This window comes from Pelophylax lessonae, assembly GCF_965119305.1.
Source record: "Pelophylax lessonae genome assembly, chromosome: 5".
Classification (NCBI taxonomy): domain Eukaryota; kingdom Metazoa; phylum Chordata; class Amphibia; order Anura; family Ranidae; genus Pelophylax; species Pelophylax lessonae.
This window is the reverse complement of record NC_138772.1, coordinates 351,682,741-351,696,250: the sequence shown is the minus strand read 5'-3', so window position 1 is coordinate 351,696,250 and position 13,510 is coordinate 351,682,741. Positions and strand designations below refer to the sequence as shown.

Here is a 13,510-nt window from a genome sequence, read left to right as displayed (position 1 = left end):
TATTATTTATTTTGACTGTGCCTTCCTCTTACATATGAAATGGATATTTAACAACCTACCATATAGTAGCACAATGACTTAAAAGACATGTTTTAAAGTGTCTGGTAACCACGAGTGAGGTTCCACCGATCATTTTTGTAGTGCGGGTTAAAAAACCAAGGGGAACATCTGATTGATTGCCTGGCAGCGTGTGGAAACTAATGCCTCGTACACACGCAACGATTATCGGCCGACCGATCGTCCGATTTTTTCCAAGTTGTGTTTTGTTGGTTGGAATGTGCCTAAACTGCACACGAATTTTCTCGGCCAACAAAAATCTACTTCAGAAGTGATGTCATGTGCTGGTTTACTTTCCGTGTGTTTTTTCTTCTCTGAGCATGCCCAGTCTTGCTCATCAGATTTTTGTCTGCCGAAATCTGTACTTACTGACGGAAAATTGGCTGTTGTGTTGACGGCCAACAAAAATTTTATAGCCTGCACACCAGATTTTTTTCGGCCGAAAAGTCAGAGTCGGTTGTCGGAAGCATCATACTAACAGGCCAAAAATCGGCCGATCGGACATTGGCCAAAAATTCCCGGCCAATAATCGATGCATGTGTACGAGGCTTTAGGGTCCACTTACATCTTTGTTTATGGCTACAGAAAATCCAAGCTGCACAAATAAAAAAGGAAAATTCTCTGCTATCATTTAATGGTACTGTATACACACCAAGTGCATTTAAAAAAGGCAACAGTGAAAATGATGACCCTTGGTTTTAGATATCTTTGAAAATTGGCTCACAAAGATGTAACAAAGCACAATACTACAAGGCTCATGTATGACAACTGTCATTATCAGCAAAATAAGAAGCTTTTAGAAATTTGTCATGTTTTGAGATAAATGTGCAAAATGTCATTTGCAGAGCATCTTGTAAATGGTATGCCGCATTCGGCTCAATTTAAAGCCTAAACACTGAGATATGATTCCTTATTTTCAAAAAATTGACAGCTATTTTCAGCTTTTTATGAATGCCAAACAGTTACTTTAGTTTTGTTATTTTTTGTTAAACACAACTAAAGTAACTCTTTAGCATTCATAAAGAGCTGAGCGTAATTGTCACTTTTTGAAAATAAAGGTGTTTAAGCTTAAATTGAGTCTAGTTCAATTAAAAGGAAGCAATTAAAAAACTCAGTGCATGTGTCTTCGAGGAAAGAATGGTAATAGAAAGAATAGTAATGGAATTGAAACTATAAGTTTTAAACTTATAAAAGACAACAGTTGCCCTTTGTGCAGACACTTCTGTTCCAGGATCATCTAGGCATGTGTTCACATGACTTTGCTTCTTTTCTTTTAGAAGAAATCATGTGATCTGAATGCTTGTGCATGTGATCATATAACCAGTTTCTGTGTATTCCCGCAGTTAGAGATTACTGCATCAAATTAAAATATTTTAGGGCTTCTGTAACCTTTCATGACTTTAAGGAGGAAGTTTTCTGCAGAATCTCTTTTTCCGGGATCATCTAGGCATTTAATCACATGATTTCTGTCAGTTCCTCCCCCTTAGGAGAGATCATGTGACTAAATGCCTGTGCAGGTGATTATATAACCAACTGTTGTGTGATTCCGATATCAGTGGTTTATGCATCAAACGAAAGTAACTCTTTCAAAATTCTTTCAAAAAATGAAAATCATGGCTTCTGCAACCTTTTATGACTTTAAAGTCTGAAAGAACTCTTACATACTGTACATGCATGAAGTTTATCAGATTAAAAGAGAAGTATGGGTTTCCTTTTTTTAACTTCATCTTATTTCCTGTGAGCTGCTAAAAGATAAAAATGTCTCCAACCCTTTGAGAAGTGCACCCTTTTTGTTAAAATCAAGGTAAATACCTGTGGGGGGCTACAGTCTTCTCTGAATTCTTAGGCCTCATGCACACTGGAGGTTTATGCAGCTGCTCCTAGGGGCAGCTGGCGCCTTTTTTTTCCTGCCTCTAAGCTCCCCTGCATATTAGCCTATGTGTTCATGCACACATAGACTTTTAGCATTTAGGTACAGGGGCTTTTAGAGGGAGAAAAAAAATCTAATGCCAGTGCGTCCAGGAGCAGCAGAGTTTTGGCAAAAAAAAAAAAAAAAATGCAAGACGCTTGTTATTTATTATTCTGGCCAATGAAATGAATTAGTGCTCAAGCACTTGACACCTATCAACATGTCCAAATTCACAGGTGTTTTTTTCTATCAAAACGCTGCTGCCAGGAGGAAACGCTTCTAGAAGAGTTTGCAAAACATCCTGTGTACATGAGGCCTTATCCAACAATCTTTTCAGGATCCACCTATTTGACTGATGTCGGCTCTGGGCTGTCTTCTATTCCTCTCCATCCTCTTTTCACACAGCTCATCACTCAGGCCAAATTTCTTACAGACAGCCTCTATCTGCACACTGTGTAGCTGAATGCTATGCTGCTGTACACATATAATTGATTGTAGCAGGCAGCTACACAGTGTTTAGATAGAGGCTGTATCTAAAGCCCCGTACACACGAGTAGAAATTCGGCCGGGAAATTTCGTCCAACGACCGATCTGCCGATTTTCAGCTTGTTAGTATGGTGCTTCCGACAACCGACTCCGACTTTTCGGCCTAAAAACTCCTGGTGTGCAGGCTATATAATTTTTGTTGACCGTCAAAACACGTCCGATTTTCATCTCATTAGTACAGATTTCGATGGGGAAAAATCTTATGAGCAAGACTAGGCATGCTCAGAGATGAAAGAAGTCAAAGAAAGCAATCCAACACATGACATCACTTCTGAAGTAGAATTCTGTTGTGCGGGAAAATTTGTGTGCAGTCTAGAGCACATTCCAACCAACAGACATCACTCTGGACAAAAGACGGACGACCGGTCGGCGGAAATTCATTGCGTGTGTACGAGGCTTTACTGAACTGATGGAACGGAACGGTCTGCATGTGTGAAAGGGGCCTAAAGGATCAACAGGCTGCATTCACACCTGAGCAATTGATTTCCAGGATTTTTATTTGAGGGCCAGTTTACACCACATGCAGTCCAGTCCAGTGCAGTCCAGGCTTTAGAGAATCATCCTGAGCTGTGAGCTGCGTGAGAGGAGGAAGAAGTCAAAGAGGAGCTATGCTGCCTGTGTGCAGTCTGAGGATGTTTGAAGGAGCCCAATGGGCATAGCTTCCATTGAGGATGGGGGGCACAGCCCTCCCCAACACCTCCCACTAGATCCAGCCATGTCTATACCACTTAGGTATTTTCCACTATGCACAAAAATAGCACAGTGTTTACTGTTCAGGTGCGTGCTTGTTCAGTAGGTGAAGCCACATTTCCCAGTGGAGAGGGGGCATAAATAGGGGGCAGATTGCTGAAGTTGTAACTGCCCCCTCTAAACTTTCAAACAGCAAACGGACATTTACAGGGACCTACATGATAGATGAAGTGCCCTGCTGGAAAAACAAAAGGAGGGAGGAGAGAAATAACAGCGGATTTATTGTTATGGAAGTATTTTTTTTAAGGACTTATTCTATCCCATACTTCTCCTTTAAATAGTATGATCTTAAAATAGGGGTCATGTATGAAAACTTACTGAAAATAAATCCACTTGATTCTTTCTTTATTACCTATCTGCCCAGACAAATTACTTTTGATGAAAATTGGTGGTTAAAGGGGAGCATAAACACTTTCCTTAAGACAGTTTTCATACATGAAGCCCAATGTTGCTTTGGCTTTATTATCGGTTCTGCATGTGCTACACTTCTGGAACAGTAGATATTTTGCCTCTGTAAATCATGGGAACCTTCATATTATAACTTCAACATATCTTTCTTTAGCAGGATTTCTCAGCAGAGGTAATGATTAAATGATTAAGGTCGATGTATATAAATTAAGGTAGCCACACAGTGGTCATAATCAAGGATTGCATTTACATGTAGTTTATTTAGAGTTTTGGTTGAATAGTTTATAGTTTCCGTTTGCTTGAATATCGTTTTGCAATCAAAGGCAATCAGTGCAACACAACGTGCTTTTACAATATCTCTGCTGTAAACCCTAAAAGCCCTGGGACTCATAAATGCTGATACTATGATTGACACTAAGCAAAGCATTAAGCCCCGTACAGATGGACCGAATGCCGGCCGACATCAGCCTGTTGAGAAAAAAAAATGGTCGACATTTGACCTATGTGTAAGCCAGCCAGTTCGACAGAAGTTTGCCATTTAAAAAAACAGCAGCCGACCAGTTCCCGATCAGCAATCTCAGTCAATGACTGAGAGCGCTGATTGGAGTGTTCTTGGGGCACATCCCCCTGTCAGAACACAACAGCTCGGGGGGGGGGGGGATTGCTGTACTAACTTCAGATAGTTAGTTAGTACAGTGGCTCCGACCTGAGCTGACAGGTGTTTTTTTTTGTTAAACCTGCTGGGTTGAACCGAAAAAAATAAACGGATAGTGTGTACCAGGCTTTAGGCTAGGTTCACACTATTGCAGTTCCCCTGGGGCAATTTTTGCAAGGGCACAGCAGCCCATTCATTTCAATGGGCTTCTATATGCAGGAAAAAGGTCCCTGCACCTTTTCTAAAATTGCAGCTGCAGGGAAACTGCATAGTGCTATGCGGTTCCCAGCATGAAAACTGTGCATGAAGGTAAAAAACCTTAAGTGTGCAGCTCCCCAATAGTCGCCCCTCCCCCATACTTACCCAATCCCGATCCAGCGATGTGCATCAGAGCACAGCGTAGAGAGTCACAACTCTAGTCCCTGCATGCAAGGGTGACTCTATAGGATTCTGTAGGAGAAAGGAGCCACCCCAAAATAGCAAACCTGGGGAAGTAATCATGGCAGCGGCTTAAAAAGAACTTAAGTAGAGAATAAAAAATAAAGATGTTGCATACTCACTAGGTGATTAAATCAGCTGCTGATAGTGCTTAATGAACTCAGGGTTCAATGCCACTTTAAAGTGGCTGAAGATTTTTTACCTTCATGCATTCTATACTCCCTCACAGCCCCCTCCTTATACTCACCCAATCTCGATCCAGGGATGAGCACAAGAGCAGAGGTTCTCACGGGTCTCTGTCAATGGCTCCCGCTGCTGTCACGCACAGTCAGTGAGGAGGTTGCAGAATTGCAAACCTAGTTTTTACCATAAAAATTCAGCAGTGACATCACTGAGCGGCACATAGCCTGTGCAGGGAGCAGAGCTGTAGCTCTGCAGGATGCCTGCAGAAAACTACAGGAGGGGGCGCATACAAGACCAGTCTCTCTACACAAGGAGAGAGAGCTTCTGTGACCGGTCTTTATTACAGGAAGCTGCTGAGTGAAAGTTTCACATTGGAGCTGGAAGAAATAAAAAGAAATACAAAAAGTACACCAAGTAACAATGCACGACACTTGTAATTAAACAATATTTGGTTATCCTGGAGTTTGGCTTTAAAGAATTATACTCTTATGATAGTAGAAAGGCAAGTTGAGGCAAGAAGCAGGATAGCTGTTCTCTGGGGGTCAGAGAAGCAGGGTTAGGCGGGTTGATTGTCTACATTACTATGATATTCTCAATCTTTTGAGTCTGCTTCCAAGTGTCAGGTATGGGGCAATCCTGGATATGCAGCCAATGCTATGATCTTTACAGGTCTGGTAATTTCCCCAGAGAAGTATGTAGGGTTGGCACATAGTCTATAGGGAGAAAAGAACAAAAAGAACATGTAGACTGCAGTTCTCAGAAGCTGATCAGGCTGAGATTTGAAAGGGAAGCAGATTTGAGGACATGGAGGTAAGTTTATTTAAAAACAGCATTCACTTGTACTTGCTCCTGTGATCCCTGCTTGCTTGATTAGTTTGGATTTGCCTTGCAAGATTTAAATATCTTTAGGCAGAGGAGTTTATTTCCCTTTTACCTGGGACAGGTTCTGGTTTGCATTCTGCATAGATTATTACAATATTAAATTATTATGATATTCCAGAGTCATTTTATACCAGTATTACACCGTAATAAAAGTGGCCACTATATGATCAATACACGTAGAAGAAAGCTGGGAATATATGTACATTATAAAGGCTACTGTAACAGAGAGTAAGCCCCGGTTTGTGAATTCTATGCAGATCAGATGCGATCCAAAAAGCATAGCTTTGCATGTCATCTGCAAAGGCATTTTTTCCAATAAAGGCTGTTCACATATATGCGGTGCAAATTTGATCTTTTTCAAATGCGAGTTTAGTGTGGTGCGAGTTTCAACTCCATGGGACCGTATTGAAATCGTAGAGAGTCCAGTATTAACATCACTGCAAATTCTTACTTTTTTTGCCTAGTTTTTACAAAAAATAAAATTGCAGATGTGACCACTCCACTCACAAATTTGCACTAAATTGAAATCACACATGGCAAGCAGAAACCGCAATGCAAATTTGCTCTGTGTACCACTGAATTTGCGGCGCTTACGTGTGAACTGGAGCCTAATCTAAGATATTGGAGGATTTTACTATTTACAGAGGAGGAATGCACAATTTTTCCTGCTTAAGACGTTAGTTTTCAGGACAGGTTACTGAGATGAGACTATGGAGAAAATTAAAAAAAAGACATCTAAAGTACAGAGGTCTGTATTTTCAATGGTTTCAAAAAACAATTTGATTTGTAGGTGACAGTTGTCATAAGCAACACACTGCTGCTGGTTCAGTTCTCAGTCAGTTGGGCTAGGGGGGGCGGGGGGGGGGGGTATTTTACTAATAAATCATTGATGGTCAGTGTCAATTTATAGTAGTATTGTATAGCTATGCTATGATTGTAGATACCAATGGAGAATGTCTGTCCATTCTTGTGTACTTATGTAAGCAGTTTTGTGGGTCTTTGAATGGCATCCTGAGGTCATATAAGCCTTCAGGGAACAGAGTCAAAGTTCATGACTTGAATGTAAAGAAAATATCCTGACTAGTTGTTGTGTTAATACCTAATCATGGCAAAATCGAGAAAGAGTGGAGCTAATGTCATGTCCCTTATTACCAAGGTATTACAAAACCTATTTAGGAAAAAACAGTTATCCATTATAGAACATATAGTTCACTGTTTAAAATAGGCTTAGAATACTTAAATAACCTTAAACAAATTTAGGGTAAGCTGTTACTCTGTATATACACTATTTCTTACAAATACCATATAAATCTAAGAAGTATGTATGAAGCAGTATGTATGTACTGTATGTACATATATATATCTACACTATATTACTAAAAGTATTGGGACGCCTGCACGCACATGAACTTTAATGGCATCCCAGTCTTAGTCCGTAGGGTTCAATATTGAGTTGGCCCACCCTTTTCAGCTATAACAGCTTCAACTCTTCTGGGAAGGCTGTCCACAGGGTTTAGAAGTGTGACTATGGGAATGTTCAACCATTTATCCAGAAGCGTATTTGGAGAGAAGGCCTGGCTCGCAGTCTGCACTCTAATTCATCCCAAAGGTGTTCTATCGGGTTGAGGGCAGGACTCTATGCAGGCCAGTCAAGTTCCTCCACCCCAAACTCGTTAATCCATGTCTTTATGGACCTTGCTTTGTGCACTGGTGCGCAGTCATGTTGGAACAAGAATGAGCCAACCCCAAACTGCTCCCACAAAGTTGGGAGCATGAAATTGTCCAAAATGACTTGGTATGCTGACGCCTTAGGAGTTCCCTTCACTGTAACTAAGGGGCCAAGCCCAACCCCAACCCCTGAAACCCAACCCTACACCATAATCCCCCCCTCCACCAAATGACTTGGACCAAGTGCACAAAGCAACCTGACCTCAACCCAATAGAACACCTTTGGGATAAATTAGAGCGCATACTGCGAGCCAGGCCTTCTCTTCAATGGCCAAGTATTCCCATAGACACACTCCTAAACCTTGTGGAAAGCCTTCCCAGAAGAGTTAAAGATGTTATAGCTGCAAAGGGTGGGCCAACTCAATATTGAACCCTACAGAGTAAGACTGGGATGTCATTAAAGTTCATGTAAAGGCAGGAGTCCCAATATTTTTTGGTTATCTATCTATCTATCTATCTATCTATCTATCTATCTATCTATCTATCTATCTATCTATCTATCTATCTATCTATCTATCTATCTATCTATCTATCTATCTATCTATCTATCTATCTATCTATCTATCTATCTATCCATGATGGGACTTGTAGTTCCACAACAGCTGGAGGGCCACAGGTTGAACACCTATCAGTTAAACCCATGTCAGGTTTTTTTTTTCTGTGTCTCATTAAAGTGACACTAAACTCTGGTTTAAAAAGATAATTATATTCAAGTATATATTCTTAAAGTTTAACTAAAGGCAAAACTGCAGAGAGGGATTAGAACACCTGTCAGTTTTTTTTTTTTTTTTTTGCTGTCTGCGCCCCTGTTAAGGGGATACAACCCTTCCTATTTGTCCTGTTTACCATTATCATTGAAAGTGAAATTAAAAACAAAATCCCAAATTGTAGGTTGTTCCTAGAAAATAGAGGGGAAATCCTCCAATGGGGACACTGGTTCTGGTGAGCTGGAGTCCCCAGGATTTTCCCTTGATTTGCAGGGATTTCCTTTCACTTCCTGTTTGGCTATGGGGCAAGAAGTGAAGGGAAATCTCCGCAATGGGACACAGATGGCAAAAAAAAAAAAAAAAAAATCTGACCGGAGTTATAACCCACTCTTACTCTATCCAAAAGTGAAAAAAATAAAAAAAGTTTTGCCTATTGTTCTACTTTAAAGAGGAAGTGAACTTCCATCTCTAAATTGTACCTATATGTAAGCCTATAATAACTGCTACATTTGCAGGAGAGCTTATTCTGTTGAAAAACAACAGATGTACTGGCTGAATCACCAGGTGAAAATAAAGGAAAGAAACCCTAAAAGAGAAACATTTGCAGCCCTTACATCTAAGAATTGGGAAGCTGCAATGTAATTCATGTTTGCTTTTGAGTTTCAAACCACTTTATCCACCTCCTGCCTGCCATATTGTGAATTGACTGGCTCAGGGTGGCTCTCCCACTCTGGGATGATGTTATATGACTAGGCTCTTTACCCATGTGATCAGGTGTGTCCAATTACAGCTGATCACGTGTAAACAAGAAAATACCGGTTATCAGCATTCCTCTCCTCAAACTGACAGCGTGTGAGGAGAGCCAATCAGCGGCATTTACTGTACTCACAGGGGAGATCTGCACAGATAATCAGGGCACTGATGACAAGTGCCCTGATTATCAGTGCAGCCCCAACTGTGCCTTGCAGTGATGCCAGTCAGTGACCAGCAGTGATGCCAGTCAGTGCCTATCATGGATGCCAATCAGTGCTGCCTTTCAGTGCCCATCAGTGTCACCAATCAGTGCCCATCAGTGCTGCCAATCAGTCCCTCATATCCATGCTACCTATCAGTGTCCATAAGTACCACCTATCAGTACCCATTAGTGCTGCCTATCAGTGCTCATAAGTGTTGCATATCAGTGCCACCTATGAGTGCCCATCAGTGCTGCACATTAGTGCCTCTTCATCAGTGGCCACCTCATCAGTGCCCTTCAGTGCCACCTCATCAGTGCCCATCAGTGCAGCCTATCAGCGCACATCAGGGAAGGAGAAAAATTACTTCTTTACAAAATTTTATAACAGAAACTAAGAAAAACTTTTTTTTTCACAATTTTTGGACTTTTTTCTTTTTTTAGGAAAAAATAAAAACCCAGTGGTGATTAAATACCACCAAAAGAAAGCTCTATCTGTCTCAAATGATAACAATTTTGTTTGGGTACAGTGTTGCATGACTGTGCAATTGTCATTCAAAGTGCGACAGCGCTGAAAATTGGCCTGGGCAGGAAGAGGGTAAAAGTGCCCAGTAGACAAGTTAAAGTGGTAATAAACTGCCAGAAGAATAAAAAATGGGCCCCCCTGCAGGTCTAGGTCATATTGTACTAGTATGCACCACCGTCCCTTAAGGCCCCTTTCACACCGTCCGTCGACTGAGCCGTTCTGCTCAGCGGGAGATCGATCCGCCGATCCCCGTGGAGTAGGCAGATGACAGCTCCGTCTCCGCTCTGTGTGCGGAGACAGAGGTGTCAGATCCCCACTGTCCTCTATGGGGGAATTGGATGAGAACAGACAGATCGGCTCTCCTCGATCCTCGATCTGCCAGACGGATGGAAAATAGGGTTTCCATCCGTCTGGGTTTGACGGACAGGATCGGATCGGATGTCAGCGGACATGTCTCCACTGACATCCTCTGCCCCCTTAGAGATGCATGGGGCATCCGTTCAAATCCACCTGAAAAACTGACAGTCGGATCTGAATGGTCCGCATGTGTGAAAGGGGCCTTAGAGTGCATACGCTGGTGACGTCACCAGCTGCATGCTTTGTGAATATCTCCTAAACAGTGCAAGTTTAGGAGATATTCACTGTACCTACAGGTAAGTCTTTTTATAGGCTGTAGGAAAAAGTTAAAAAGTGGACTTTACTTCTACTTTAAGTGTTAAGCTAAGAGTTGTGTTCTCTGAAGTGTCCTAAAGGGACTTTTTTTGGAGTGTTCCCTTTAACTTACTTTAATGATAAATTAAGAGAGACGTATACTGTTAATGAAGGTGGGTCATTCCTCCTTTCAAAATACCTATGCAAAAAATAGTGCAAGCAGCTATCATATTTGCATTCCTTATGTACAGCATATTAGAGGATCCAAAGCCAGTAGTGCTCCTTGAGTTTAAATTCCATTTACATACATCCAAATTAGACATTCAATGTAAATTGTTTTCTATTATAAAGTGTATAAAGAATTTGAAAAACAATTTGTATGAGCATGATTTGAGTTTCAACCAGCAAAATCCATAGCCATGTTTAGATATTTACTTAAAGTGGTTGTAAAGCCAGTGATCCCAATTCCTTCCAGCTCCTCTGTAATAATATAACAGATATACTACACAGGGTTTGTGTTTTTTTTTTAAATTCAGCAGCTAAATACCTTTTTTCACATAGCCATGTGCGTCACGTGACCGCCCGCCAGCTCTCCTTTCCCGATCTGAGGACTACAATGGGAGGGGCTGAGATTTTCCTCTAACGTCAGCCAGGCAGTCAAGTGACTGCACATCAGCGATGTGAAAAAAGGTATTTAGCTGCCGAATTTTCAAAAAACACAGATACTGTGTAATATATATTGTTATTACAGAGGGTCTGTCAGGAATTGGGATCACTGAATTTACTGACACATAGAATACCAGTAGGAGGAGAGAGGAGGGGTGGGTTTTTATCAGCTCACACACTAGGGAGTGACAGGGAGAGAGGGAGGGGGAGAACAGCGGGATGACTGAGGCACGTAACCTGACCACTGTATCAGGGATGAGCAGCCATGATTACTGTGGTCAGCACACTAAGGGGGATACTGGAACTGGCAGGGTCAACTAGGTATGTTACAACATAGAATGGGACAAATGCCACTGCACAAGCACTATGTGGTTTAACAGGGTCTTTTTTTTTTTTTAACAACCTCTTTAATTGGTGTTCTAATTTTTTTTTGTTAAGTTCAAAGTAGTGAGAGAAGGAATTGGGCTCTAAGGCATTTGTCAGGCATGCGTTTCCCTTTCTGACTCTTCTAGGATAATAGTTTTATATTTATAAGTCCTAATAAGTCCCTCAGTTTGAGCAGTCCTACGGTTACCTATACTCCTTTAACGCAGAGTATGTCAAACAAGTAACGTCATTCATTTCAAATAATTGAATGATACATTAAAGATCCTGCACATATATTTTGCTTTTCCCTTTTTTTAAAGGTAAAACCAGTGTCTCACAGCAGGATCAATGTTTCAGCAAGATTTAGAAAAAATGTTCAAGAGCCATGCACTGTATTGTAAGTATATTTATCTTTGAAACAAGAATAGTTGTCCTATCATTGCCTGTTATCAATCTGATATAAACCATAAATCACTGTCTACCTTTTCTCTATTGATAGCCTGATTGCTAATGGAGATGTGATGAATCCTGTGATACGCTTGCTGATACCAAGGAAAGTTCTGGATCAGTGGGAGCTAGTTCTAGCAATGGTCACCGACAAAGTAAAACTGCGAAATGGAGCAGTACACAAGTAAGTGACACTTATTGGGGTGTTATTTATAGTAATAAGTAAAGCGAGGTACACACCATAAGAAAATCAGGTGAACAATCGTCCGATTTTCCTCTTTGTTTCACAGCAAATCAGAACCGATGAAAGACAATTTGAGCCTAAGGCTCCGTTCACATGTAGGCATTTTTGGGGAGTTTTTCTGCTCTAGGATCAGCTCTCAAAACGCCCAACAAGACAAATCCTATTAATTTCAATGGCCCCTGTTCACATCTGAGCGTTTTGATGCTGTATACAAAACGCCCAACGCTCAAAAAAGTACATGAGCTTCTTTTTGGGCAGATTACAGGCGTTTTCCATTGGTCTCTATTCAATCTAAAAACGCCTGCACAAAAATCGCGGTAAAATCGCGGTAAAAATTGCGGTAAAATCGTGGTAAAAAATGCGCGAAAACGCTACGCTCAGGTGTGAATGTAGCCTAAGGCTCCATGTACACGGGACGCTGGAAATGGCCGTTTAGGAGCAGTTGGGCGTTTTTTTCAGAAGCCTCTGAACCCATCTACATTTTATCTTATCTGTCCATGTACACCAGGTCGTTTACAGTCATTTGCAGGCAGTTGCGTTCAGGGACTGTTTTTAGAACGCAATTATTTGCGTTCGAACGTGTGTTTCCCGGCATTTCAAACGCACAAACGCGTCCGAACGCGTCTGAACGTGTCGGAACGTGTCCAAACGCGATGACCCGCGTTTAGCGTTCGCGTTTTTCCATTTTAAAGGGGAATAATTTTTTGACCTCTAAACGCCCGCTAAACGCGGGTACAAACGCGATCGAACGGACGTTTCAAACGTCCTAAAAATTCCAGCATTCAAAGGGACTTTTAACAACGTCCCGTGTACATGGAGCCTAAAAGTAAGCAGTGTACAATGTCCTTTTTTTCTGCTCAAATCTCCCCAGTAGAGATAAAGATTGAAATACTTCACAGTGGGTCTAACTCATCCCCATCCTGTCCAAAACATAAGAATGACTAAAGCCATCGTATTGTAAGTTTGTGACAGATTTATTTTCAGTTGGCCATATATAGGACAAACTATTGCTCCATCTATTCATTCATGAAGTGTGAACATTTGCACTGGAGATCCTTTAGAAGACCAACACATACTCATGTTTGTCAAAGACAGACTCAACGTATAGGTAGATTAAGCTTTCAGTGCTCATCCAGTCCTCTCACTGCTGTTTCATCTCAGAGCGGATGTCAGTCATCTAAGGCCCACACATGACCGCACATAGTGATTAAGTGCTTTTTTTATTTTGCACTTTAAGCTTCATTGTCAGTATTGGCAGGTATCTGTTTCATGTACAGCTAATCAGTGTCTGCTGGGAATTTAAAGGAACTCAGGAATTTTCACCATGATGCAACTCCTACTTGGGAGGCCTATCAGTTTCACTTGATTGTGAATTGCCTTACAATTAAAATACAA

The 13,510-nt window shown here is 41.2% G+C and overlaps 1 protein-coding gene across 3 annotated transcripts in view; it reads left to right on the top strand.

The window, feature by feature from the left end:
- Positions 1 to 13,510, top strand: part of DCDC2 (doublecortin domain containing 2) — a 279,474-nt gene that overhangs the window by 69,182 nt on the left and 196,782 nt on the right. For all 3 annotated transcript variants that reach the window (XM_082257352.1, XM_082257351.1, XM_082257353.1), the window contains exons 4-5: positions 11,745 to 11,821; positions 11,924 to 12,055. In XM_082257352.1, coding sequence (XP_082113478.1) covers positions 11,745 to 11,821; positions 11,924 to 12,055 — 209 coding nt within the window. The remainder of the gene's footprint in view (positions 1 to 11,744; positions 11,822 to 11,923; positions 12,056 to 13,510) is intronic.